The 26,473-nt window shown below is 41.9% G+C and overlaps 1 protein-coding gene across 9 annotated transcripts in view; it reads left to right on the forward strand.

Annotated features, from left to right (window-relative positions):
- Nucleotides 1-26,473, forward strand: part of MPHOSPH6 (M-phase phosphoprotein 6) — a 44,838-nt gene that overhangs the window by 209 nt on the left and 18,156 nt on the right. For 4 of the 9 annotated variants that reach the window (XR_014805353.1, XR_014805351.1, XR_014805350.1 and 1 more), the window contains exons 2-6: nucleotides 6,158-6,270; nucleotides 12,272-12,362; nucleotides 15,140-15,234; nucleotides 15,653-16,010; nucleotides 16,690-16,781. Coding sequence is in view for 1 of the 9 variants with exons in the window: in XM_021097043.2 (XP_020952702.1) it covers nucleotides 6,158-6,270; nucleotides 12,272-12,362; nucleotides 15,140-15,234; nucleotides 15,653-15,785 (432 nt within the window). In the remaining 8 variants the exon portion in view is untranslated. Of the gene's footprint in view, nucleotides 1-6,157; nucleotides 6,271-12,271; nucleotides 12,363-15,139; nucleotides 15,235-15,652; nucleotides 16,322-16,689; nucleotides 22,199-26,473 lie in introns of those variants that run through there. The other 5 variants (XR_014805352.1, XR_014805356.1, XR_014805354.1 and 2 more) reach the window with 5 other exon arrangements.

Genomic DNA, 26,473 nt, shown 5'->3' on the forward strand with positions numbered 1-26,473 from the left:
CTTCCTGCTCTCGCGTTCATTCATTCAGGCGTTAAGCCTGCTCTAGGTTAGCCACTCGGAACCGGATAATGAATCCAGCGGAATCTCTCACAAAGTTCTTGGTCCCACAGGAGAGACAGACACGTAAGCAGGCAGTTAGGATACAGCGTACTAAGTGCAGTGATGCTAGAAGCGCCGGAAGCTCCGGCAAAGTACTTGAGCTTCTGCAAGTGGTGGAGTAGAGTAAGACTGAAGGCTGGGGGTTGGGGGGCAAGGGGGCTGTAGAGACATAGACGAATGGGAAAGCGAATTCAGAAGTCTGAGGGGCAAACTCCCCCCAAATCCGTTTTTTTTTTTTTTCCGGAAACTAATAAAAGTCATTCGGTATGTGTGAAAGGCAAGCAGCAGGAAATGGGCCTGGAAAATGAACCAGTAGTTGCGGCATGCAAGGAATTTTAGGCTAGGTTAAAATTTGTTTTGTTTTGTTTTGTTTTTTAATCTTGTGATCATTGCGAAGCTATTGAGCACGGAGCAAAGTAGCATTAGCTGTGCTTCTTTCTTGTCACCATAACTTTTACTGTCCTGTGGAGAAAATACATTGGTGAAAGAAAGACCCAAATTACAGTCTTAACGACCAGCTAGATCTGATCTGGGTGAAAGGTTTGAGTGGTGATGGGAATGGAGAGAATTTTAATACTTTAGGTGAAAGTGAATTATGTCACCCAGAACTTTAAACAAAATTGATTTTCAGATTTGAAGTTGGATTAATTTAAACATACTAATTTCAGATTGGGGAGGGGAGACAAAAATAGATAAAATAAATATAGGAATTAAAACAGGAGGAATAGCCAGGCCTTAAAACTTAAATAATAGAAGTAGCAAACATCTATAGTCCTTGCTTTGTGCTGGACACTGTTGTAATTGCTTTGCATGAAATCCACTTAATAACCCATGAAATCCCCATAACAACCTGTTTAAATGGGTACAGTTATTATCCCTCTCTTACATCTGAAGCACCTGAAACAAAAAGCAAGTAATTTGTTCAAAGTTACACTACTGGAGTTCTTGTTGTGGCTCAGGGTAACGAACCCAACTAGTATCCATGAGAATACAGGTTCAATCCCTGGCCTCGGTCAGTGGGTTAAGGATCTGGCATTGCCATGAGCTGTGGTGTAGGTTGCAGACATGGCTCAGATCTCACCTTGCTGTAGCTGTGGTGGAGGCCAGCAGCTGCATCTGATTTGATTCCTAGCCTAGGAACTTCCATATGCCGTTGGTGCAGCCCTAAAAAGACCAAAAAAAAAAAAAAAAAGTTACGCTTCTAATAAAGAGTGTAGACAGAACTTAAACTCAAGCAGTCTGGCTCCAAAGCCCTAGCCCTTAATTACTACTCTGTACTGCTTGTTGCTAAACACCCCCTCATAGATGCAAACTGTTAGATACCATGTTTAGAGAATAATGGAATTTCCAATAAAAGAAAGCAAGAAATGTATAATCTCTTGAAAGATTAGAGAGTAAATGTTGCATGTGTAAGACGTGAATGGTGTTGAGCTAGAGTGTAACTAGGGATGAATAAGATGAGGGTGGAGGATAAATCATAGTGTAATTTAGTTTCTAAAGTACTACTTACATGCATATTAACAAAATTTGAATCATTACTGAACAGAGTCATTTGCTTATGGTTTGTAATCATGTAGATTTCAAAGAAGTGGATTGGCAGTGCAGGCATTGAAATGATTTTAGCAGCAGTTGTTTTAGCTCTTGGAATAAGTCAAATGGAGAAGTTCCTGTCGTGGCTCAACAGAAACAAATCTGACTAGCATCCGTGAGGACGCAGGTTCAATCCCTGGCCTCTCTCAGTGGGTTAAGGATCCAGTGTTGCTGTGAGCTGTGGTGTAGGTCGCAAGTGCGGCTTGGATCTGACATTGCTGTGGCTGTGCAGCTACAGCTCCAATTCAACCCTTAGCCTGGGAACCTCCATATGCCACAGGTGCTGCCCTAAAAAGACCAAAAAAAAAAGTCAAATGGAGATGTGCTGAGTGATTATGGCTCAAACCCACAATCTAATTTGGGGGGTAGGAAGGAAGAAGTTAAAAGAAAAAAAAAATTTCACCTGCATTGAGGAAAACTCAGGTGGACATTGGAGGCAAAGGAGAGAGGGAAAAAAACTTACCCAGGTTCTCTAGTTGGATTAGCAACTTTGACCATTGACAAGAAAGAATTTAATAGCAGGATTGCAGGAGACACAGTACAGATGGAGGAGGGTAAGCCTATGAGAAGGAATGGAACGGCTATATTAGGTTGCCTTATCCTTGTCTGGCAGAGCTGTTCAGCCAGAGCTAAGAACAGAGCAAGAATGAGAAGGTTGAGGATTTAATACTGACTCATTTGTTTCCTAGTGTGCTTGAAGTCCTCTGTCCTGGTCAGCTATTGGAGGCTGGAGGGTACTCCTGACAGGAAGTAGAAAGTTAAAGGATGTATGTGGAAGGTCTGTCGGTATGATGGAATGTTTATAGAAAGGGTACTCGTCAGTGACTTGTGCTCTTTTGGACTCTTAAGACAAAAATTAGTGAACTTTTTCTGGGAAAAGTCTTTAGTTTTGTGGGCCAAACAGCCACTGTTACAACTACTCAACCCTACCATCATAGCTCAGAATCAAATGAGCATGGCTTTGTTCTAATAAAACTTCATTATTTACAACAATATTCATCCAGCCTATGGACTGTACTAGTTCATACTACATGCTCTCGGCCCTCAGTTGTGAGTAAAGTGAAATCACTAGCTCTAGGACATGTCCTTAGATACTGTAGAGTCAGGAGAATTGCGGAGTTGCTTGATTCCTAGTCACGGGATAGTCTGTCCTTTCCATGTGTACAGAACAGTGTGCATGTATTTTGTATACCGTAAATAATAGCTACTTAACTAAAAATGAGAGGTAAAAGGGCAGTTAGGCAGGATTACTGCATTTCACCATGAATGTGTGATGAAATGAGGCATCTGGGTTTAAAGAGAACCATTCAAAAAAGGGAGTCTGAAAAAATAAGACAACTCTAGACTCATATTCAGAGAACCTGTATTGAGCTCTTCCTATGTACCAAGTGCAGTCTGAGTACCAGTAACATGGTATGAACGAGAGACATGGTCTGCTGTTCATAGTTTCAGTCTTTTAGGAGGCACAGAAGAATCATAATGAAAATAAGCCGATGTTCCTAAGACTGTCCTAGAAGTAGGGAAAGATTTTCTCTTTGGGGAACACGCCTGGGGAAAGCTTGGCCAGAAGAGTCACGGAAGGCCAAAAGACACATGTTCTGGGCCTTTCCTGGGGAATATTTTGCCAGGCAGAAAACTGAAACGCGATGTTGAGTAGTAGAGACAGAAGGACTGAGAAGTGCAGGGTACACTTTCCAGAAATTGCCAGTTTCTTTCCTGTAGTGAGGATATAGACAAAGATGTAAAAGGATGAGGACTGCAAAACACTTTAGATAGACTGCAAACATTTCTTTTAAGATTATTTAAAAGAATGATAGATTCACAAGCAGCTGCAGACAGTGCACGGGGAGATGCTCTGCAGCCTTCTCCTTCCTGTCCCACATCACTGGAGAACAGTGCCAAGCCGGGAGGTAAACAGTGGTACAACCCTCAGAGCCAACTCAGCTTTCCCCACTTCGGATGCACTCCTCCATGTGTGCAGAGGGCGTGTGTGAGAGAGAGTTTATCGTGTGTAGAGGTATGTGTCTGCCATCACATTCAAGATACAAAACTGTTCTGTCACCAGAACATTTCCCTCCAGCTACCCCTTTGTAGCCACACCCACTCCCTTCTGCCATCCCTGAATTCCAGCAAGGGGCTTGTTCTCCATTCCTATAACTTTGTTATTTCAAAGATGTTATGTAACCTTTTGAAATTGACTTTTTTTTTCTTTTTGTCTTTTTAGGGCCACACCCACAGCATATAGAAGTTCCCAGGCTAGGGTTCGAATTGGAGCTGTGGCCACCGGCCTACACCACTGTTATAGCAACATGGGATCCGAGCTATGTCTGTGGCCTACACCACAGCTCATAGCAATGCCAGATCCTTAACCCACTGAACAGGGCCAGGGATCAAACCCGCATCCTCATGGATACTGGTCAGGTTCACGCACAATGGGAACTCCTGAAATTGACTTTTTTCACTCAGCATAATTCACTTGAGATCCTTCTAGGTTGTTGAGTATATCAACAGTTCCTTTTTATTGCTGAGTAGAATTCTTTGCTATGCCAGTACCATAGTACTTAATGATTCACTTGTCTAAGAGTATTTTGGTTGTTTCCAGTGTAGAGCCGCTGTGAATATTTCTGTATAATTTTTTGAGTGAATGTAAGCGTTCGTTTCTCTGGAGTAAATGCCCAAGAGGACAATTGCTAGGTCATATGGTAAGTGCTTGTTTATTTGGGGAAGAAACTATCAAGCTGGTTTCCCCAGAAGTTACACCATTTTCCTTGCCCACCATCAGTGCAGGATGGATTCATTTTCTCTGCATCCTCATCAGAATTTGATCTTATCACTATATTTTGTTTGTAAAACATTTTTCGAGTGTTGTCATTTCATTTAGTAGGCATTGGTAAAGACCTTATGTCTAAAACTGCTTGTGTTTTGGAAGAGCTAGACTAGAGGGAGCCTGGGCAAGGGAAAGAAATGAGGATAAATAGAGACCAGAGGAACCACAGACCTAACCTCTGGGAGACTCCTGGATGTTTTCTGAATTTATCCCCACCCCCCCACTGATACTTTATCAATTTGCTACAGTTACCTTCTTGGTTTGTTCACCTGTCCCTTTTTGTGCTAGAGAGAGTCTTGCAAGCAAGACTGCTATTTTCTGCATTGGTCTGTTTTGAGTTGAGCTTCTGCAGCCTTTAGAATCAAGAGCAGCCGTAGAGCAGATACGCATTTCAGAGGATAGATGTAGGTGAAGAGCAGCAGGCTTCTAGATGGAGCTCGGCTTCAGTCTGTGTTCGCAGGGCCCTTACAGCACATCATCCGCCATCCTGGTACTGATGGAGGAGATGATCCAGACACAGTCCCTGCCCCGAAGGTCTGCAGGGGAGACCGAGATCGACACTCAAAATATGTGAGACTAGTTACGGCTGCCATGAGAAGTTTCTAAGAAAGAGATGCTGTTTGCACCTGCAGGGATGATTGCAGAGTTGGAGTAGCTTTACCTCAGTCAGAAGGGCTAGGCGTTGCCCAGGTGGGAGAACTTGAGCATTGCAGATCAAGATCAGCAGCTGCAAAGACCGTTGGGCTCCTTGGGTCAGAGAGAGACTGAGAAAGTGCTGAGTCCCCTCCTCTCTTTTTCCCTCCTCCCCCCCCCCTTCTTTCTTTTTTTAAAATTATTTATTTATTTAGCCATGGCATGCAGTGCTTGATGTGGGTGGAATCTCAGATCTCAGGTTCCAGACCAAGGATTGAACCTGGGCCACAGCAGTGAAAAAGCTGAATTCTAACCACTAGACCACCAGGGAACTCCCAGCTGAGGATTTCTTCTCTCCTTTTTTTTTTTTTTTTCTTTTTTCTTTTTGCTTTTTAGGGCCACATCTGTGGCATATGGAAATTCTCAGGCTAGGAAGAAATTGGAATCACAGCTGCTGGCCTGCATCACAGCGTGCCAGATCTGAGCCATGTCTGCGACCTACACCACAGCTCACGGCAACACCAGATCCTTAATGCATCAAGTGGTGCCAGGGATGGAACCCAATTCCTCATGGATACTAGTCCGATTCATCACTGCTGAGCCACAATGGGAGCTCCCACTCACTTTCTATCTCCACCTGCCTGCCCTGCTCTGTGGATCAGTCTTTTGTCTTAGGCTGTCCTCTCTGTCCACTGTGTAAAACTGAAATATCTAATGTAGTATTTATTGGATATAGCTTTTTGTTGCCTGTTTTATTAAATCAGAAGAACTAAAATATGGTAAAGTCCTTTTAAAGTCTTCTGAAGGAAGTGCACCTGCTGCTTTTTGACGTGCTATAGCAGGCTGTATCCTAGTGTGATGTTATCAAGGGCAGGCCTAAGCTGCTTGGTCGTCATCCCCCCTCCTCTTCTGAGATTCTCAGAGAAATGAGGGAGGGCAAGTTGAGTTTTCCTCAACTCAAAGTTGGAAAAATTAGTTGCTGACACTGATTTTATTTTGTTTTGACAGTTCATGCAAAGGGGACTGGACTCGGAAACCAAGAAACAACTAGAAGAGGAAGAAAAGAAAATTATTAGTGAAGAGCACTGGTACTTGGATTTGCCTGAGCTTAAAGAAAAAGAGTAGGTTTCTTTATGAAGCTTTTGGCATTCAAAGGGAAATCCCCGTAAATATGATTCATCACTCCACTGGCATAAAACTCATGAAATAGTGTATCTATTCAGTTTCTTGAGTTAGCGTTAGCCTTGCAACTTTTTTCTGGCCACACCTGCAGCATGTAGACATTCCCAAGCTAGGGATAGAACCCACACCACTGCAGTGACACAAGCCACTGCAATGACAGCACCAGATCCACTGTGCCACAGGGGAAATCCACAAATTTTTTTTTTAATTGTTAAGAATGTAAGAGTTCTAGGAGTTCCCACTGTGGCTCAGCATGTTACAAACCCGACTGGTATCCATGAGGATGAAGGTTCGATCCCTGGCCCTGCTCAGTGTGTTAAGGATCCATCCAGCATTGCTGTGAGCTGTGGCGTAGGTTGCAGATGCAGCTCGGATGCTCCATTGCTGTGGCTGTGGTGTAGGCCAGCACCTGCAGCTCCAGTTCAACACCCTAGCCTGGGAACTTCCATTGCTGCAAGTGCTACCCTAAAGAGCAAAAAAAAAAAAAAAAAGGAATGTAAGAGATCTACTTGGATATATATATAGTTTTTTAATGAGTCCTCAGCCATTATTTATAACATCGTTCTTTTTTTTTTTTTTCAACACTGAATAAAGGAATCTTGCTCTTATGTCTCTGGTAATGACTGGGGACTTTTATGAGAATCTTAATGTGCTTTCTGTTGTATTAAGCTCTGAAAATTAGATGTGCACTTCAGGCCTCTTCAGTTTGGTTTTAGTAAGAGCTTTGTAAAGGCAGGTCAAGAGTTTTTCGTTTCTTTTCTTCGATAAAAATTTGTACTTGTAGCACCAGCCGTCTTAGCTAACATGTACTGGGTCTATAGTGTGTGTTAGGAGTGGGGCTAAGCACTTTACATCTCCATTTTTTCCTCATAGCAGACTTGAGAACTGCCCCCTATCATTCTATCCATTTTTTAGTTGGGGAAATAGGCTTAAGGGAGGGTAACTTGGCCCAGGGTCACTAGCTAGTTGTTGCTGAATCTGGATAACACACTACATCTTTTCTCTTCCACCGCTAAGCTTGGTTGATATATGATAAATGATTGTGAATGAAGGATTAATGGATTTGCATCATCAATTAATTTATCTAAATTCTCTTGGAAGCTATTTATCATTTCGCCTTGATGCTTTCTTAACCTTAGTGAGCTCTGTGGTATGGTACCTTTACTTAAACTTCATCAAATGACGGAAGATGCTGCTTATTATCTTGAGGCACATTTATGTTTTTCCTTTCTATGCCTTATAATTAATTTTTTAGCACATTATTTTCCATTGTTTATTTGGCTGACCTTCTCTGGATCTTTTTGGAAGGTCAGACATCCTTCTCTAAAGATAGACGTCTGACCAGAAGGCATGGAAGAAAAGTACTTTGTTTACTCTGTTGCTTCTCAGAGCAAGATATTAGTGGGAGAGGAAAGGATGATGCTGGAGATGGTATGGATTTGGGAGTGGGGTTGTAGGAAGAAGGGACCATTACTGGTAAGGAGCTGTTATTTAATTTTATGCCTTGGCTAAACTTGTTCAAAGTATCCCAGATGTTTTGTTACTTATTATTACTGAAAAGCAAGACAGGTTGTTTGGGGATTTGTTTTTTTTCCCCTCTTTTTTAGGGCTGCAGCCACAGCATATGGACATTCCCATTGAATCGGAGCTGCAGCTGCCCGCCTACACCACAACCACAACCACAGCACCACAACCACAGCACCTTGGGGTTCAGTCTGCATGAGCAACCTACAGCTCACACCAGTTCCTTTAACCCACTGAGTGAGACCAGGGATCAGACCCTCATCCTCATAGATACTAGTCAGATTTGTAACCTGCTGAGCCATGACAGGGACTCCAGCAAGACAATTTATATCTTGTTTTCAGTATTATTTCCCCCCTCCCAAAAAACACAGCATATTAGTCCCAGAAAAATGACCTTTAAATTCCTTTCCTAGGCAGGTACTTTTCTTGGCCTCCTCAGGTACTGTAGCAAAATACCTCAACGTGGGTAGCCCATAAACCACAGAAATTTATTTGTCGCAGTCCTGGAGACCGGAAGTCCAAAATCAAGATACCAGCATGGTCATGTTTTAGATGGCCCCCTTCCTGTTTCATCACCAGAACCCTCCTGCTGTGTCTTCACCTGGTGGAATGGTCTAGGCATCTCTCTGGGGTCTCTTTCGTAAGACCCCAGTCCCATTCTTGAAGGCCCCATGCTCATGACTTAAGCACCTCTCAGAGGCCTCATGTCCTAGTGCCATCATCTTTGGGGGTTAGGTTTTCAGTATATAAATTGGAGGGAGGGAAGGCATACAAACTTTCAGACTGTTGTAGAAAATAATAACCTTTTGTCATCGTTCAGTATCCTATTTATGTATACAAGTGCATATCAGTTTAGGATATTGGCAGGAAGAGACGACACTGTCAAATTGGATAATTTGAGAAGCATGTAACAGAGACCGCCATAGTGTGGGCAGATATAGGAAAGCCAGTGTGGACAGTGCAGCTTCTCAGTGGCTTGCATAACAGAAGTGATTTACACAATTACTGGCGGATCTGGAGGGTCAAGGGCGGGGAGTGGTTACTGAATCTGGAGACAGGCTGTGTGGAGGAGAGTGTCCTACAGGAGCTGCTCCTTTATTTTAGGGCTCAGCCAGCCCAAGTAATCCCATAGGAAGGGAGCTGCTCCAGATGGCAAAGGAACCCTCTCATGTATTATGTTCAGATCAGCCTCCCAAAGTATTGGTTGGGGGGGGGGGGGCAGAGTGGGAGGTAGATCAGAGGGGTGAAGGGATGATAGGTTGCTCTGGTGTGTCTGTTTTAACACCTCAAATAAGGAGACAGTGGAATGGATTGGTTAACTGAGTGCATGGGCTCTGGAGACAGGCGGGCAGGCCTGGGTTTGAAGCCCGCCTCTCCCACTTGCTTACGTGTGATCTAGGGCAAGTTACTGAACTTGTCTTTTGTCATTTGTATATTAGGTATGATAATAGTGCATGTCACGTACATTGCAAGAAGCAAACAAGATAATACATGTAAAGCGGTGACCACAGAGCCAGGCATAAAAGCACAGTAAATGTTAATAGTATATGTGTTTCCTTACACTTGAGTGTTAGGAAATTCACCCGCTCGTTTTGCTCATTGGTGATTGTGAATATTTTCTTGGTAGTGTCATCTGCATTTTTCCAGAGGGTTACTGCTATCTGTGAAAATGGAGGTTTCATCGTATATCTGCTTCGGAAGTCTGCAGAGTGTTTAGCTGTATTGGGCTATAATTTAGAGGTGACTATTAGGGCAATTCGACATTGACGTCTCCCCACATGGGACACCCTTAGCCAATGACCAGGCTGTGTAAGGAGATAAGGGTCTGTCTGCTTTCTCACAGCTTGGAACAGATGCTGGGCTTTCCTGTCTCCAGAGCTCCTTGTTGGCACTGAGGTGTGGCCACGCTGCAAATCAGCTTCTCCCCAGCCCGGTCTTGCAGTCTTCATTTTCACACGGAGCCATCTGCCAAATAACGCTCCCCAATAAAACTTGTACACATGACTCAGTCTCAGAATCTGTCTCCAGGGAACCTAATATTAAATGCTTTAATATAAACTCCTAGGAATAGAACTTACCAGGTCAAAGGTTTTGATATGTTGTTGCTATATTGTTTTTCTCTGACGGATGTGCCCCAGGATAGAGGTTGTGCCAGTTTAATTACTCTTTTGCCATAGGATGTTCAGAAAGTATTGTTGCCTATTGTGTTTCTGTGCTTGTATATATGGCCTGGTGAAGTTCAAGAACTGTGAGGTCTGAGATTGCCCCTACTTGCACGTTCACAGGTTAGCCTGCCAGTTGCATGTATACCGCTGGAAGGTATCCAAGTGCTGAGTCAGAGATAGGACTTTATTACTCACAGCACAGCAGGCAGCATGAGCACCGAGCTGGCCTCCTTTCCCCTAACCCCCGGGGAGATGATGCAGCAACCCCTGTTGATCTGCACCACAGCGGAGAAGGCCTGAGCTTAGGGAACCTGAGTCTTTGATACTGGACTGCTAACAAACTTGCCCTTGGCCCTGAGGAAGGTGTTATCTTTATGTTACTGCACGTTAAGCAAGTCTGTGCTTTGCTGAAAGGAAGAAGGAAGATAATAGTGCTGCCTTTCAAAGCCATTCACCGTGCAGATATCCTTGAAAAGACAGTTCAGAACGAAAGGACATTTAGGTGCCCATTTAGGTGGGCAGAAGTGAGAGAGACCCACGGAGAATTGTTTCCCATCAGTGAGTTCTTGCCCTGTTTTGCCATGCATGTTATTTGTGGCTTTAAGCAAGTGATTTTTTTTTTTCTGAGTAGTAGTTTCTTACCTGAAAAAATAGACCAAAGAGATAATTTCTTGCATGTGTTTTAGCTCTAAAATGATGGACTCCCATTAATGAAAATAGGAAAATTAAAATACAGAGTGTGTACGTTTAAGTTTTGGAATATTTCCCATATTTCCTAACTCAGTAGTGTTCCTCATCATTGAAACTATGCTTCTAGAGACCAAAAAAAACCTATGCTCCTTTTTATGTTAATGTTACAGTTATTGGGTCATTAGAAACGCATGGGAAAGGCCTCTCAGGGGCAGTGGTCCTGCCATGAATCCTAGCCTTTGGGCCCATCTTTTGACTCTTGTGAATACTTGAGTACATATGTATGGTGCTTTCCCGAAAGAGGTGATTTCCTTGGGATACCGGTGACATTTTTATCACCTGCTCTCTGCAAGAAACAGGGCAGTTGAAAGGGCACCACAGGTATATGGGAAGGGGTGAACGAAGTGTTCAAGAGAGCATGTGCCTGAATTTATTGGTTATGGGAGAGCTGGTGTGTACCAGTTACTCCCTATGGCCAGGAGTGGAATAAGCTCCTTCCATGTTCATCCATTGTATCTTTTTTTAATTAGTTTTTGTATATTATTACATATAAATGCTATATAACTGTGTAACATATATCTTTAATATATTATCGTTGCATCTTTTATTTATTATCTGGTACCACCCTAGAATGTAACCTCTGTGAGAGCAGAGACTTTCTCAAAGGTGGCTCTCACCAGCTATAGGACAGTGCCTAGCACACAGTTTAAGTGTTTGCTGAGTGAATGAATGAGTGAGTGAATCTTGACAAAAAGCAGGGTGAGATTGCTTGACAGGAAGCAACCTGCCAAAGAAGCCATAAAGGCAAGTATTTGCTTCCCTGGTTGCTTTATGGTTGATAGGGGGTTGTAGTCAGATATGCTTACCTGGAATTGGGGTCATGAACTAATGACTCGCAGGAGAATCCCTTTCAGAGACTGAAACATCCATACCTGCATCTTGTGTCCGCAGCAGCAGTGGCCTCTGTGGTGTCCAGTGTTTAGTCCTCTCAGCAGCAGTGTCGTTTCCACTGGGGTGGTTTTGTAGCATGATTTTGGTTTGGAGTCAGCTACCTCACCACTCTTATTTCTGTCCATTTTCCAGTTGTTCTCACTCAGCCCTTGGTGCTTCTGTGAGATATCCAGTATCCAATGAATTATTTCTCTGCTTAAGTCATCCAGGGTCAGTTCTTATTTATAGCTAAGAGCTCCAACTTACATACTCTTTGAAAGGTGCGTAGGACACTAATTTCAGGGAATTTCATAAGAACTTGGTTGAGGGGGCGTAACTGTCAAAGAAACTTTGCTTCACATTTGGAAAATTCAGGTCTGTCTGTTGTGTAGGCATTCATGCAAATTAAATGTAGTGTTTAGGAGAGGCTGTGCCTCCATGCCTCCTAAGGCTTTTGTTGACCAAATTCATCAGTTTTTATTTCTAATCCTAGGTTGGAAATCTTGCTGTATTTTTACTTGATTCCACTGAGAGCCATGAGAAGTGTTTTTCATTTGAAATCTTGACTTTTATTTGCGGTGTGTGGTTACAAGTAGACATGCTATTAATACAGGTTTATTTTCTCATTTAGGAGTTTCATAATAGAAGAGCAGAGTTTCTTGTTATGTGAAGATCTTCTCTATGGAAGAATGTCATTCAGAGGATTTAATCCCGAGGTTGAGGTATTAAATATAATTGCTTCAGATTTTAAATTTTTCCAATTGAATTCTTTCTGCTAATAATTGGGTTTAGGTTTTTCCCCACAAGATACCATTTCTCCTCATTATATAGAAAATAACTAGTCTTGAAATATCGCCATAGCTATTTAAAGAAATTGCAGGCGTTGCAGTCTAGTTTTATGGTCAGATTGAGTAGATAATTTAATATAGCAGTATATATAGTCCCTGACAGTGCCGCTATAAGTGTTAGAATTTTAGCTCAGGTCTTTTACAGGAATATCAGGATTTTATTCATATGATGCTGTTACAGCAAATTATTTTCTGGCATCGATAAATGCATCTCTTCTAATGGAAAAAAAAATGTTTCTTAAAAGTTGAGTAATTTGGCTTTTTAATGGACTGGTTCTAATCCAAGCTTGTAAATAGATTTTTAAATGAATCTTTGCAAAGTTGGTATGAAAAGTAAATATTCACCTTATATATTCGTTTTAATTTTCCTGCCTCAGGTTTGTAGAGAAGCACAGGCCTTCATCTAACAAATAATTATTAGAACTCTGGCTCATTATTAAAAGCCATCCTGTCAGGCACTTGACAAACCAAATGGAAGGCTGTGACAGAAAGCTTTAGTTTCCTAACTGTCACTTGAAGTCACTGTTTCTCAGCCCTGCCACTGTTACCATTTGGGGCCAGATTATTCCTCGTGGCGGGTACTGTCCAGTGCATGGTACGATGTTGAGCAGCGTCCTTGGCTTCTGCCTTCTGCCCACTAGATATTCGTATACAACCCGGTTGTGACAACCAAAAGTGTATCCAGACATCCCAGACATGCTAGTGGTCCTTGGTGAGCAAAGTCATCCCTGGTTGAAAACTGCTTCTCTAAGGATGCCTGTAGGAGCCACACTTAACCAAACTAAATGCCAGGTTATTTAAAGGATAATAGGTTGGTTTTCTTTTCTTCTTTTTTTTTTTTTTTTTTTTTTTTTAAAGGGGCATGATAATTAAGGTATTAAATTTTACACAAAATCAACACTTTCCTTGGTTTTGTTTTTAATCTATACTTTCCTTGGTGTTTGTTTTTAATCTATACTTTCCTTGGTTTTGGCCTGGCTAAAGCTTTAGATTAGAAAGAGAAAAGGGGCAGTGGAGTAAAAGGGAAAAAAGATAGCAAAGATTATGAGTGGGTGATGCCCAAAGACCAGGGTATTGGGTGGACAAGGACTTCAGAGTATGTACGGTGCATCAGGGAAAGAGGTTGATCTGGCCCCCCGAATTTAATGTGAGAGATTATCAGGAAATGGCTTTAACTACTGGCACCCTGTAACACTGAATATATTCTCTCTGGAAGAGGGTTTTGAACCGTTTGACTTGCAGATCTGAGCTGTCATGAATTGTGAGAAGACTTTGGTGTACCTGGTTATGAAAAGAGTGATAGCAACTTGAGAGCACTTACTTTGTTATAAGTAGGATGTACTTAGAACACATTTGTTAATACTGTGTTTCTGGTGACACCCACCATTGAGTGAATTTACTCAGTAAATATTTACTCTGTACCTGTGGTACCTCAGCCCTTTTGAGACACTGGAAATCCAGCAGGGAACCAAAACGTAGGCCCTCACAGAGCTTGTGTTCTTGAAATTGTTTTATTTTAAGTCTGTCAGAAGGTAACTATCAAGAAAAGATAAATGTGGAGTACCCACTGTGGCTCAGCAGTAATGAACCCAGCTAGTATCCATGAAGATGTGGGTTCGATCCCTGGCCTCGCTCAGTGGGTTAAGGATCCAACATTGCTGTGAACTCTGGTGTAGTTTGCAGATGTGGCTGGGATCCCGTGTGGCTGTGGCTGTGGTGTTGGCAGGCAGTTGCACTTCAATTTAACCCCTAGTCTGGGAGCCTCCATATGTTCTAGGTGCAGCCCTAAAAAGAGGAGTGGGGGAAGGAAGGGAGAAAGGGAAAAGAAAAGGTAAATGTAAGAAAAAGAGAGGGAGGATAGACCCAAGGCACATGGACATCATGTGAAAGTCAGTGCATTGTCCACCCTCCTCTCCATCATACGAGAGCCAGCCTTCAATCCGTCTAGCAGTTTGCCCTCCCTGTTCCGCAACCACCACCAAAAACTGCACTTAAAGTTATATTTGACTGCAGCATTTCTTCTATTTGGCTCAAAGACGGGGAGTTCAAAGGATATCTGAAACTATATTTTTTCTTGCCCCTATCTAAAGCTAGCAGTGTGCCTGCTTTAGATACACGTAACTAAGATTTATGATCTAAAATACAATTTAGGGAGTTCCCTTGTATCTCAATGGATTAAGAATGCGACTAGTATCCATGAGGATGCGGGTTCAATCCCTGGCCTCACACAGTGGGTTAAGGATCCAGGATTTTCCGTGAACTGTGGTGTAAGTCACAGGCCCTGCACAGACCTGGCGTTGCTTCGGTTGTGGGTGTGGCGTAGGCTTACAGCTGCAGCTTCAATTTGACCCCTAGCCTGGGAACTTCCATGTGCAACAGGTGTGCCCCCCCCAACAAAAATAATACAATAAAATTTAAACTCATTAACAGTAATTCTAATCTTTTGGAGCTTTGCCGATTATTTTTTTTTAATTCAGAGTTAGCTTCTGTTAGCATACTGGGAAATAAAGTATTATAGAGAATCCCTTAGAAATTTTGACTAGTGCTGTAGATGCTGTAACTTTTATTTCTTTGCTTTCAAGTACATTTGACACCAGTTCCTTTAACAAGCTTTTTCCAGCTCTGCTAGTCAGCATTTCTGTATTTTTTAGAAATTAATGCTTCAGATGAATGCTAAAAACAAAGCAGAAGAAGTTGAAGATGAAACAGTGGAGCTCGATGTGTCAGATGAAGAAATGGCCAGAAGGTAACTGTTACCTTGGATCGGCTGTAGAATTGAGCCTAGAGCCCACAGCGTCCATTGGCACTCAGTCAGGTGGTCTGCCAGCCTTTGAAGGGAGTACTCAGCACGTAGGGCTTCCTGGGGTGGCAGGGCAGTGTTCACACCTGTCACAGGCTGGCAGTTGAGGGCTCATTTCTAGTGCTGCTTCTAATTCATATTTTAAAATATACATCTCGATTTATTTAGAACACTAACCCAGAAAAAAAAAGTAAAGAATTTGATCATTTGTAGAGAAGTTCATAAATTTTAAATCAGATGGTTTCTGTCAATCATAGTGTTGATTTTTCGTACTCTTTGTTGCATATTTGGTTTGATATTCTTGACAAGTCTTGATTCCTGTCTTCTTTATTTGAAACTAAACTTGTGTTTATCATTTTAACAGATATGAGACCTTGGTGGGGACAATTGGGAAAAAGTTTGCCAAAAAAAGAGACCGTGCCAATTATGAAGAAGATGAAAATGGAGACATAAAGCCAATTAAAGCAAAGAAGATGTTCTTAAAGCCCCAAGATTAAAATGGATGCCTTAAGATAGGGCTCAGGGATGCCTCGCGAGAGCACATTTTGGAACTCATTCTGTTGGTTTCTCTCTAGTCATTAGTGTTGTTTATTTGTAAAGAAATGTATAATTGTGAAAACATGCTGTTTTTCGAACAGATGTGTGATGGATGTTATACATCCTTTGCTTAATGGGATTCATCAGGAATGGATTTTTAACCCTTGATCTTCAGACGTACATAGGTACATGGTTGCTTCCTAAAGAATTATTTATCTCTGATTTTTTTTAAATACAGCTCTCCCAGTCACTGACCTCATGTTTATAGTCTCCTTTAAATTGTTAATCATGTCAAACCATTTCATGCATATATTTTGGAATCAAATGTCATGAGAATTTATTATATGTAAATTCATCAAGAACAAACATTTCTCTCCAGCCTAAGGTATTGCCATGCTACTAAATCATTGTCAGTGTGTGGAATTATGCTTTTTTGTTTAAAGCCTTTAAATACTGTTTAAAAATATTGTTCTGTAATAAATATCTGTTTCATATACCTTTTCTATTTTCTTATACTTTCAAATGATAACTGTAGTATTGGAACTTTTGTCCAATTAGTAACTTTTAAAAAACAGCCATTAATTTAGAATATGGTGAAACATTAGCTTGACCCATAGGAAATTGCCTTTTATGTGTTAAAAGCAGTTATCAATTAACCTGGAAGAATTTACCACCAACCAGGCCATCTCCTAATCTGAACCTTATACTAAACAGTAAATCAAAAGCCCCTGGAGTTAGGTGTGTGTGTGTCTCTGTCCATCTAGAGACGTGTACCTAGAACTTGTGAGAAACACTGATTTCATATGACTATGTTCCTAACAATTAAATGAGGTGCATTTTTCCTCTCTCTCTGAATCCCCTTAGGTTTAGGTTGCTGTGTGCCCTTAAAGTTCTCTGGTGAGCTAAGAAAAAAAGTTGTGAATTTGACGTTCATCCAGCTCCAGTTCAGTGTGAAGGTGAGGACAGTGCACTTCCCGGCTCCCTACATCCCGGGGCAGAAGCTCGAAGTTTTTCACAGTGCTTGGCCAACACCGCAATCCCTAGACGGGTGGAATGTCTTATTCACCATTTGGTAACCTGCACAGCGTTCCTTCTGCTAGATGAACCCATTCCATGGTAAAAGGAGTGGAGCGTTAGGCTTGTACCTCTGGAATTCCCTGGTCTTAGCGCACACCCTGTCACCTGGGAGCAGTGTGGTATGGTGGTCTGCTGAGGACTCAGGACCTGCACTCCATCTGACAAGATGTAACTTACACTCTGCACTAGGGGAGGCAGGGGGCTCTTGCCCCCAGCACGGGCGGAGTGTATGGTCTGGAATCAGGCAGAGGTAGAGGTATCTCTCTGATACACCTGATAATCCCACTCAGACATTTTGTTTCCTGTCCCTCGGTTCTGTCGTTTGGAGATTGGGGGTCTCAAGGAGGGAGTGGTTCCACCAGGGAAAACCACACCAGTCCCATTAAGGTAGAAACTGAAAGAGTCTGGTCATTTTACCACTAAACCAACAGGCAAAGAAGTCTACTCTCCCAGCTGGTGCGTATGATCTTGCAAACAAAAGGGACATACATGGTTTGTGTTTTTCCCACACAGTGGGTGACAGAGAGGGAGATCAAACCCAGAGCATGCTCTAGGGCAGCTTCTTTAGCACGTCCATATCCAATGACAAACTAATGGAAAACTACAACCTCAGAGCTGGGAAAGATTTTGACCCTTGAGATCATAAAGTTTTGGGTCTCTACCACTTATTAACCCTGAGCAGTTGAGAAGAGGAAACATGGAGTGTGAAGGGAAAAAATGAATTTATTATCTACAGCCTTGCAACCAGTGACAGACACAACTTACTGAGTGGTTCATATTTTTCATTATTCCTTGGTGTGTGTGTGTGTACTGATTTTTTCGCTCTCCTCCTTCCTGTTATTACTGTGTACATTTTTTTAAGAGGGTTGACTTTGCTATGCAGTCCTGAGGTAACAGAATATTCAGATGGGTCTAAAGACTAAATTCAAGGTGTGATTGACAGGAGATGAATAGTGTCACTGTTTCCCAGACCAAAAACGGATACAATGGCCTGCTGGAATTTTGGAGAAAGAGTGAGAACATCTTTTCTACAAAGGATGTTTGCAATTTGTCAGGTAGAGTTTTTCTTCTGGGAAGTATAATGCTGTTTAGAAGTCTGTGTGAGGGTGTGTGTCTGTGTGTGCGTGTGTGCTGAATGGCCCGAGGAGCAGACTATAACACATATTAACCTACTTTTTTTTCCCTCAGATTTGAATACTCCCCTATACTCAGCTTTTGCAACTGGGCTGGCTGGCACTCAGCAAACCCCATTTCTCTGCCAGCTGGCTCCAGTGGGATCTGCCAGTGGAGCCCAAAAGGAGATGGCAAAGCTAGAGCAGGTAGAAGGAGGGGCTGGGTCCTTTCTGAATGCTTCCCTTTTGCTTCCTATTCCTATTTCCACGCTCACCCCCACGCTCCAAATACCTCTTCACCCCAGCAGAGGCTGGTGTTCGAGTCACAGTTTTTCATACCACTTGGTAACCCCTAGATGTCTGCCTGTTCCCCTGGACCACAGGGCCCCACTCAGCTCAGAGACACCGGTTTTAACTGAGCAGCAGCTTCTTGTCAGAGGTCTTGCGTTTCAGCTCTCCAAGGTCCTCCAGGGTCTAAAATGAGTAGTCTCAGAGTGGCAGCTTCCTGCATCATAACCTTAAGTGTTCTCTTTTTGCCTTTTTAGCTTTTTAATACCCTCTTAACAATTATTTATATTAGGTTTCCCCTGTTAAAATAAGGGTGGATTTTATCTCCTGACTAGGGTTTGACAGATACAGGCTCATCCTAAAGCAGTAATATCTGAAATCTTACAGTTTAATATCCTAGCGATCCTTTTTCTTTTTTTTTTTTTTTTTTTTTTTTTTTTGTCTTTTGTTGTTGTTGTTGTTGCTATTTCTTGGGCCGCCCCTGCGGCATATGGAGGTTCCCAGGTAGGGGTTGAATCGGAGCTGTAGCCACTGGCCTACGCCAGAGCCACAGCAACTAGGGATCCGAGCCGCGTCTGCAACCTACACCACAGCTCACGGCAACACCGGATCGTTAACCCACTGAGCAAGGGCAGGGACCGAACCCGCAACCTCCTGGTTCCTAGTCGGATTCGTTAACCACTGCGCCACGACGGGAACTCCCTAGTGATCCTTTTTCTAATCTGCATTGAAGTTGACAACTATTAAAGTAAACATGTTATGCTTTCTGGAAGTTATCTCATGTAACCGGTAATTAGCATGCCACTTTGTGGAGCACAAATCCCGGTCCAGTAATGCCCGTGGACTTGGTTGCTGAGTCGTGCATGGTCCTCTCCTTAGTTGTCAAGCTACTGACTGTCCTCTAGGTCAAAAATCTTCCCCCCGCCCCCCTGTCCCGCCCCACTTGCCCCTTCGCTCAGCAAGGAGTGCAGCTCACATTAAAGGTTTTGTAAGTGTTTCTTATGTGAATAGATGAATGAATGAATGGTAGCTGGATGATTTGGAAACCATTTGGCCTACAGAGCCTATTTCAGCCACAGTGCTGTGGAAATAATGACACCCAAATGAGAAAAAAACAGACTTTATTCTGCACTTGCTCTATAGCAGGGGAATCAGCCACCATTACTTGGGTTTGGCAGAAACACAAGGCAGACCGAGGAGTGGGAAAGCTTTATGTTGTAGCAAATAGACAGGCAGGGATACTCAGATTGGAGGCAGGCTGTTGGCCTGGAAAAGTTGGAGGCAGCCAGCTAGAAGCAGATGTCATTGGTTACAGATGTGTGTTTTACTTTCTCTAGTTGTTCCCAGATTGGAAGTGGGAACAAACAATTTGGGAAGTTTTCAGTTATTAATCAAGTCCTGACCATTGGGCCTGATGATTACCAAGTTATTTTTTTAGCTTCCTGGATTGTCACTAGAGATAACCATCCGACTTCCTGCCACATCTGACGTCTAGCAGCCTGGCTTCCTGAGTTGATTATTAGAGATAAAGTTTTGATTTCTTGGGCAGGTTGCTGCCAGCGATGAATCAAAGTTCTGTTTCTGTGTGTGGTCTGGCCATTGTCCATTTGTGTATTCATTCTTCTAATGCCCAGGTTTAGTTCTAACCGTACTATAAAATACAACCCCTTGATCATGTCTCTGAGGAAACGCACACCCAGTTCATGAAGATGGTGTTTGCGGCTCTAGCCATCAATGGAGATGTCTGTGCTGGAGGCAGACACTTCAGCAGTTAGTGCCCCAGAGACAAAGCCACCACATCAGGCAATTAAAACCTTTTGCCATCCGAGATCTTGGGGAGGAAAACTGAATACCACTGGCTATAAATTTTGGATATAAAATTCAATTAAAAAGATAATTATTTCCCTCGTAGATACACAACCATCTATTCAGTGACATTCAAGTTGGTTGACGAACTTTATCAAAGTGGGCTCTTTGGGGAGGGAGAGAAGATATAGCTGTAATCGCAGTTTCAAGAAAATCCTCACAGAACTTCCACTGTTTAATATGTCTTTTATGAAGAAGAAGTTTCTCCACTTGCCTGCTGAAACCCTTTTACATTTTCCCAATCCTGGCCTCAGGGAACACAGGTGCCTTATCATTTGAGTCCAAGGTGTTTTGGCCGCTTCTTAAAGAAAGCCTGTGTCTGACCTCTCCTCTCCCTGTAGGAATATCCTTCCATAAGCAGTTTATTAAAATTATTTGGTGGCTCTGTAGGTTCTTTTAGAGCTATAAGCTTCAAACTACACAGTTTGAAGTACTAAATTTAATTTTAATCATGAAAGGCATCAACCCATAAATGTGTACCCTGCCTAGCTCTGTTTGGACAAAGCAACTACTGGCACTTCCCAAACGAGCAGCTCAATTTTATATCCTGGAGTTTCCTTCCAACATATTTAGCTTGTTTTCCATGTGGCTCTATGTTTTCACTTCCCCGGGAAAAAAGACCCACTGGGTTTCAGACATTCATAGTCAAGGAGTCCCTGGACTTGCCTGTACAAAATCACACTATTCTCCTAAAGGCGAATTTAATTTGGGTGGTATCTCTTGCTAATTTCTCTTCCCTCTGCATTGTCTGGTTGGGAGAAAACCCTCTCTGTCTGTGAGTAGCAGGGGGAACTGTGCGTTGTTGCAAAATTGTAGCTGGATCAAACAAGCCCATTCAGGCAGTGAAGATGACAATCTGACAAATATTGGCAGACTGTGGCTCCCAGTGACGTGGCTCCCAGTGACTTGTCTCCCTCTTCTTCCACTCACGGCAGGCTCTCACACACACATCCCCAAGGTCTGATCATTGTCCCTGATGTCACTTTAGAGTATATGACACCTGTGTCAAATGGATTCTCTCCTTGAACCTGACACGTCTCAGCTTCCACCTCAGATTCTCATGTAACCTCTTTGGGATGTCAGCGACTCAAAAGTGGGGAATGATATTGGGACAAGTGTGCTGTTCAAGCCATAGACCAGATTCTGGTGTCCATGGTAACAGAAAACCTGAGCTGCAACAGGAGTATGAAGCATAAACCCACCGCTGACCATCAGAGACCCCAGCAGGTATTTAACTAAGAAGGAGACTGATAATGGTGGGGCCCAGATATTGTCCAGAGGAAAATAAAGCAAGGTAGAAACAGTTGCTCTTGTACCACTGCAATAGCCATACAAAGGAGATTTGTCATTAAGTATCTGCCATGTGCCAGGAAGGTATCTGATAGTAGTCCTCTGTTTTTGTTTAAGAAATGTTAAGTTCTCACTCTCAGCCAGGTACTGACTGACTTATGGGCTGGGGGTCTAATTTTTTATCTCCATGTGTTGGCCATGCCTGTGGCATGCCGAAGTTCCTGGGCCAGGGATCCAGAACCAGTGCCACAGCAGTGACAATACCAGATCCTTATCCGCTGGGCCACCAGGCAACTCATCATCTCCATTTTATCCATGCAGAAACTGAGGTACAGAGACATTCAGTAACTCACCCAGTGTCACACAGCTTTTAAGTGATAGAGCCAGAATTTGAACCCAGATCTACTGACCTCAAAGCCCATGCTCTTTCTCTCATGTCACACTGTAAGAAAAGGCAAAACAGTAGAATTGGGAAACAGGCGTAAAATAACCTAGCCCCCATAAGACTCTAATTTTTTCCAAACAGAACCTCAGAATCATACTGTACTACCTGCCATTTTTTTTTAACGTTCCCTTTTATCTAAATGTACTTTTTCCAGATGGTATGGCTTAAATTTACGTTAATAATCTGTCTTCAACATGTGATTAATTCTTAAAACAGGTATTCTCAATACTGGTGATGCCATATTAAGAAAGATTTTGTATGTGAATCTTTGGTAAAAAAAATTTTTAAAACATTATTTGATGAGTGCTTATTTGGAATATAACTGTATGTCATCACATATTGTTTTAGGTCATATTTTATAAAATATTATCTAATTTGAAAGCAGGCATCATGCTCGCTCGTCTTTGGTTCCAAGTCAAGTTCCTCATATAGGGTTTTGCTAAAAAAAAAAAAAAAAAAAAAAAAAAGTGTGTATTTAAAAGGTAATAGTGAATTGAATGAAAAAAAAAGTCTCTTTACCTAACCTCATATAAATGTTTTTGGTGACTCTCTCTTTTGAATTTGTTTAAGAAATATTGGCTCCTCAAAGATTTCCATACTTCCTACTTTGCAAGATAATTCTATCCACAGCCATATATCCACAAACTCAAAGTCTTCAGTTGTTCAAACAAGACTCAAAAGTAATGGAATAGAGGAGTTCCCTTGTGGCCTAGCAGTTGAGGACTTTGCATTGTCACTGCTGTGGCTCGGGTTCAGTCCCTAGCCTGGAAACTTCCACATGCCGTGGGTGCAGCCAAAAAAAAAAAAAAAAAAAAAAAAAAAATACTTCTTAAGAAGGGGCAAAAAAGGAGGAGTAATGGAGTAGAATTTCAGTGTTTTTTTTCCCAGGAGATTCGAATTATGAAATTGTTAGTTTGGAATGTACTCCCTTCGCATGTAACCCAGGTACCAAATTCTACTCTCTCTGTCAAGCAGGAGAGGCAAGACATCTGAGAAATTTTTTTAATCTACAGAAGGAGCTATTTAGTTTTGTAGCTGAATTTGGAGAAAATGTGAGGGCCCAGGGGGATCTTTCTAGCAAGCAAATGTCCTCAAAATAAGAAAATGCAAAAATTAGATCAGGAGTGTTGTCAATAAAATTTGGTCTTAGAATAAATTTTGAGGTAAATCATCAAAGTCAAGCATGTAGCTATAAGACGTTTCTGATTTCAAGGTGTCAGATTTCTAGATCTTTGTTATGTAAGAGATTCCAAGAATCTTAAGAGTGGGTAGTTCGTGATATTATGTAGCATACATAACAGAAATATCAACTTTAAAATGTTTGCCAATCTTTTCTTTTTTTCTTTTTTTTTGGGGGGGGGTATTTTCAGGGCCAAACCCATGGCATTATGGAAGTTCCCAGGTTAGGGGTCGAATCAGAGCTCCAGCTGCCAGCCTACACCACAGCCACAGAAACTTGGGATCCAAGCCACGTCTGCAACCTACACCACAGCTCACAGCAACACCGGATCCTTAACCCACTGAGCAAGGCCAGGGACTGAACCCACATCGTCATGGATAGTAGCTGGGTTCAGGGTTGTTCCCACTGAGCTATGATGGGAACTCCCACATTTGCCTATCTTATGTGTACCAAGTATCACAGCTTGTTTCTTTCATCTGCATTTCTCTAGCTACTAGTGAGTTTGGGAATTTATCTTTACTAAGGCATAGTTGATTTACAATACTGGCTTAGTTTCATGTATACAGCAAAGTGATTTGGTTATGTATATATATATACTTTTTCAAATTCTTTTCCACTATAGGTTGTTATATTGAGTATAGTTCCCTGTACTGTGGAGAAAGTCTTTGTTGTTTACCTATTTTACATATGGTAGTGTGTATCTGTTAATCCCAAGCTCCCAATATATCCATCACCCCCATCCCTTTCCTCTTTGGTTTGTTTTCTGTGTTTTTGAGTCTATTTCTGTTTTGTAAATAAGTTCATTTATATCATTTTTTAGAGTTCACATGTAAGTTATGTCATATGATATTTGTCTTTCTTTGTCTGACTTATTTTGCTTAGTATGATAATTTTGGGGTCCATCCATGTTGCTGCAAATGTCATTACTTCATTCTTTTTTATGGCTGAGTGATATTCCTGTGTGTATGTGTGTTTGTGTGTGTGTTTGTGTGTGTACACCACATTTTCTTTATCTGTCTGTCCATGAACATTTGTTTCCGTGTCTTGGCTATTGTAAATAATGCTGCTATGAACATTGAGGTGCATGTATCTTTTCAAATAAGAGTTTCTGTCTTTTCTGGCTATATACCCAGGAGTAGGCTTGCTGGATCATATGGTAGCTCTACTTTTAGTTTTTTTAAAAACCCGCATACTGTTCTCCATAGTAGCTGTACCACATTATATTCCCACCACAGTGTAGGAAGGTTGGGAATCATTTCTTGAATCTCTGTGAATATCCCCCAATCCTGTCAATTAGATGACAAGTTTTGGAAGGGAGAAAATACATGTTTCCCTGAATTATCCAGGAGAAATCATCTCTGGGATAAACTACTGTGTAGATATTGCAGGAGAGAGATGTCAAGGAAAGCAAATAATCCTATAATGTTAGGTTGCTGCTTGGCAGGTTATCACACAGGCTGGTGGATATTTTACAGGATGGTAGTAGCACTGTAGCAGATTTCAGAAGAACTAGTCAACAAACGATGGCCCCTCTCCCCTTGATGCTGGGAAAGTAGGCGTCTGGATTTTTATATGTTACAATCCAAATGGCCAAACGTACAATTCTAAGGTGGCTTCTATCCTTCTAGCAAAAGTGACAGAAGCCTCAGAGCTTCCATTGGGAATCGAGTGGGAAACCACTGGGTCAGAAGGCTGGCTGGTAAAAAAGAAAGAGAAGCTGAAACCATCTCTCATGTTGAGGCAGTCAGCTGGGTGATGGCACGGACTATAAGAACACCCTCCAGAACCCATGGATTTTTCAAATCAGAAATTAGATATTTCTGATGTTAATACCTGGGAGTAGAAGAGCAAAACTGAGAAATGCCTCAATTCTCCCTGAACTTACTTCTCATAGAGGAAGAGATTACCAAAAACAAGAAAGACACCAAATAGATGCCAATGATCCCAAAAGTGAGAGGAAGTAATGAAGCTAAGAGGAGCTGTCTCCTGAGTGTGGATTATGCACATTGGAAGCATATTGGCTTTAATACTTAAAAGTGTTAGACTTAGGACTGTCTTATTGCAAAAATGCTAATTCACATTAACTCAGCTCTGAATATGAAATGTCGTGTATAAACTCATTTCCTTGATGAAGAATAAATACTTTCTTCCTCGAGAAAAAGGGGAGGGGGATGAAATGTGGGAAGCTCTTTCTTCACTGAACTTCCCTGAGAAAGTGCCAAGGACGAGGTTGGCTTCAAGCTAAAGATTTAAAAGTAACCCTTTTTTAAAGTTTAAGTCATTTTATATGTCTCTTTTACTGACACTCTGTCAACTAGTAAAAAGAATTCTTGTTTTTAGTCAGCATTGAGGTATAACCTCCACATGGTAAGATGCACCCATTTTAAGACTCTGGGTTTGATGACTTTGGACAAAAGCGTTCACCGGGATAACCAGCGCTGCAGTGGAGACAAAGGCTGTTTCCATCCCCGCTAGGAATTCCCTCGGGTCTCTCTGTAGTCGGTTCCAACCTCCTGTCTTCAGCAACCACTGATCTCTTTCAGCCGCATTATGTTAGTTTTGCCTGTTCTCCAGTTTCCTATAAATGGAGTCTTAGAGCATGTATTTTTTGTACCCAGCTTCTTTTGCTCAGCATAAGATTTTGAGATGTATCCATGTTGCTGCATGTTTCTTATGCTTCCAAAATAAACCGCTTACACCAGAACCCTCATCTTAGGGTCTGCTTATGGGGAACCCAAATTCCGCAGCTCAGAGTCAGATACTGAAACAAATTGTAATTGACAGTGTTAAGGACAGATAGGCAAGCAGGCAGACAAATGATAGGTAGACAGATAATAGAATTTTTTTGGGGGGGGCTATACTCACAGCATATGGAGGTTTCCAGTCTAGGGGTCCAATCGGAGCTGTAGCCACCGGCCTACGTCACAGTCACAGCAACGCAGGATCTGAGCCACATCTGCAACCTACACCACATCTCATGGCAACGCTGGATCCTTAACCCACTCATCAAGGCCAGGGATCAAACCCACGTCCTCATGGATGCTGGTCGGATTCCGTTAACCCCTGTGCCACAACAGGAACTCCAATAGGTAATAGATTTTTTGACATAAAATCAGGAAAAGAATCATTGGAGAGGAGAAGGATCACTGACATTTTTATCTGGAAAGTCTGTAATGATTATATTCCTATTTCTTACTAAATGTTTAAAAATTGAAAATTTCATTTGTTTCAAAGATTTTTATTGTGGAATTTCAAATCCATACAAAAGGAGGCAGAATAGTATCACAAATTTCCATTTACTCATTTTCCATCTTCAACAGTTATCTACTTAAAACCATCTTGTTAATTTATACTCGCATCCACGTGTCCCTCTCTCTATTATTTTAAATA

Source organism: Sus scrofa, chromosome 6, assembly GCF_054392235.1.
Source record: "Sus scrofa isolate SSC_HxYL_T2T_F1_AM1 chromosome 6, Sscrofa_HxYL_maternal_Yorkshire_Landrace_v2.0, whole genome shotgun sequence".
NCBI classification, from domain to species: Eukaryota; Metazoa; Chordata; class Mammalia; order Artiodactyla; family Suidae; genus Sus; species Sus scrofa.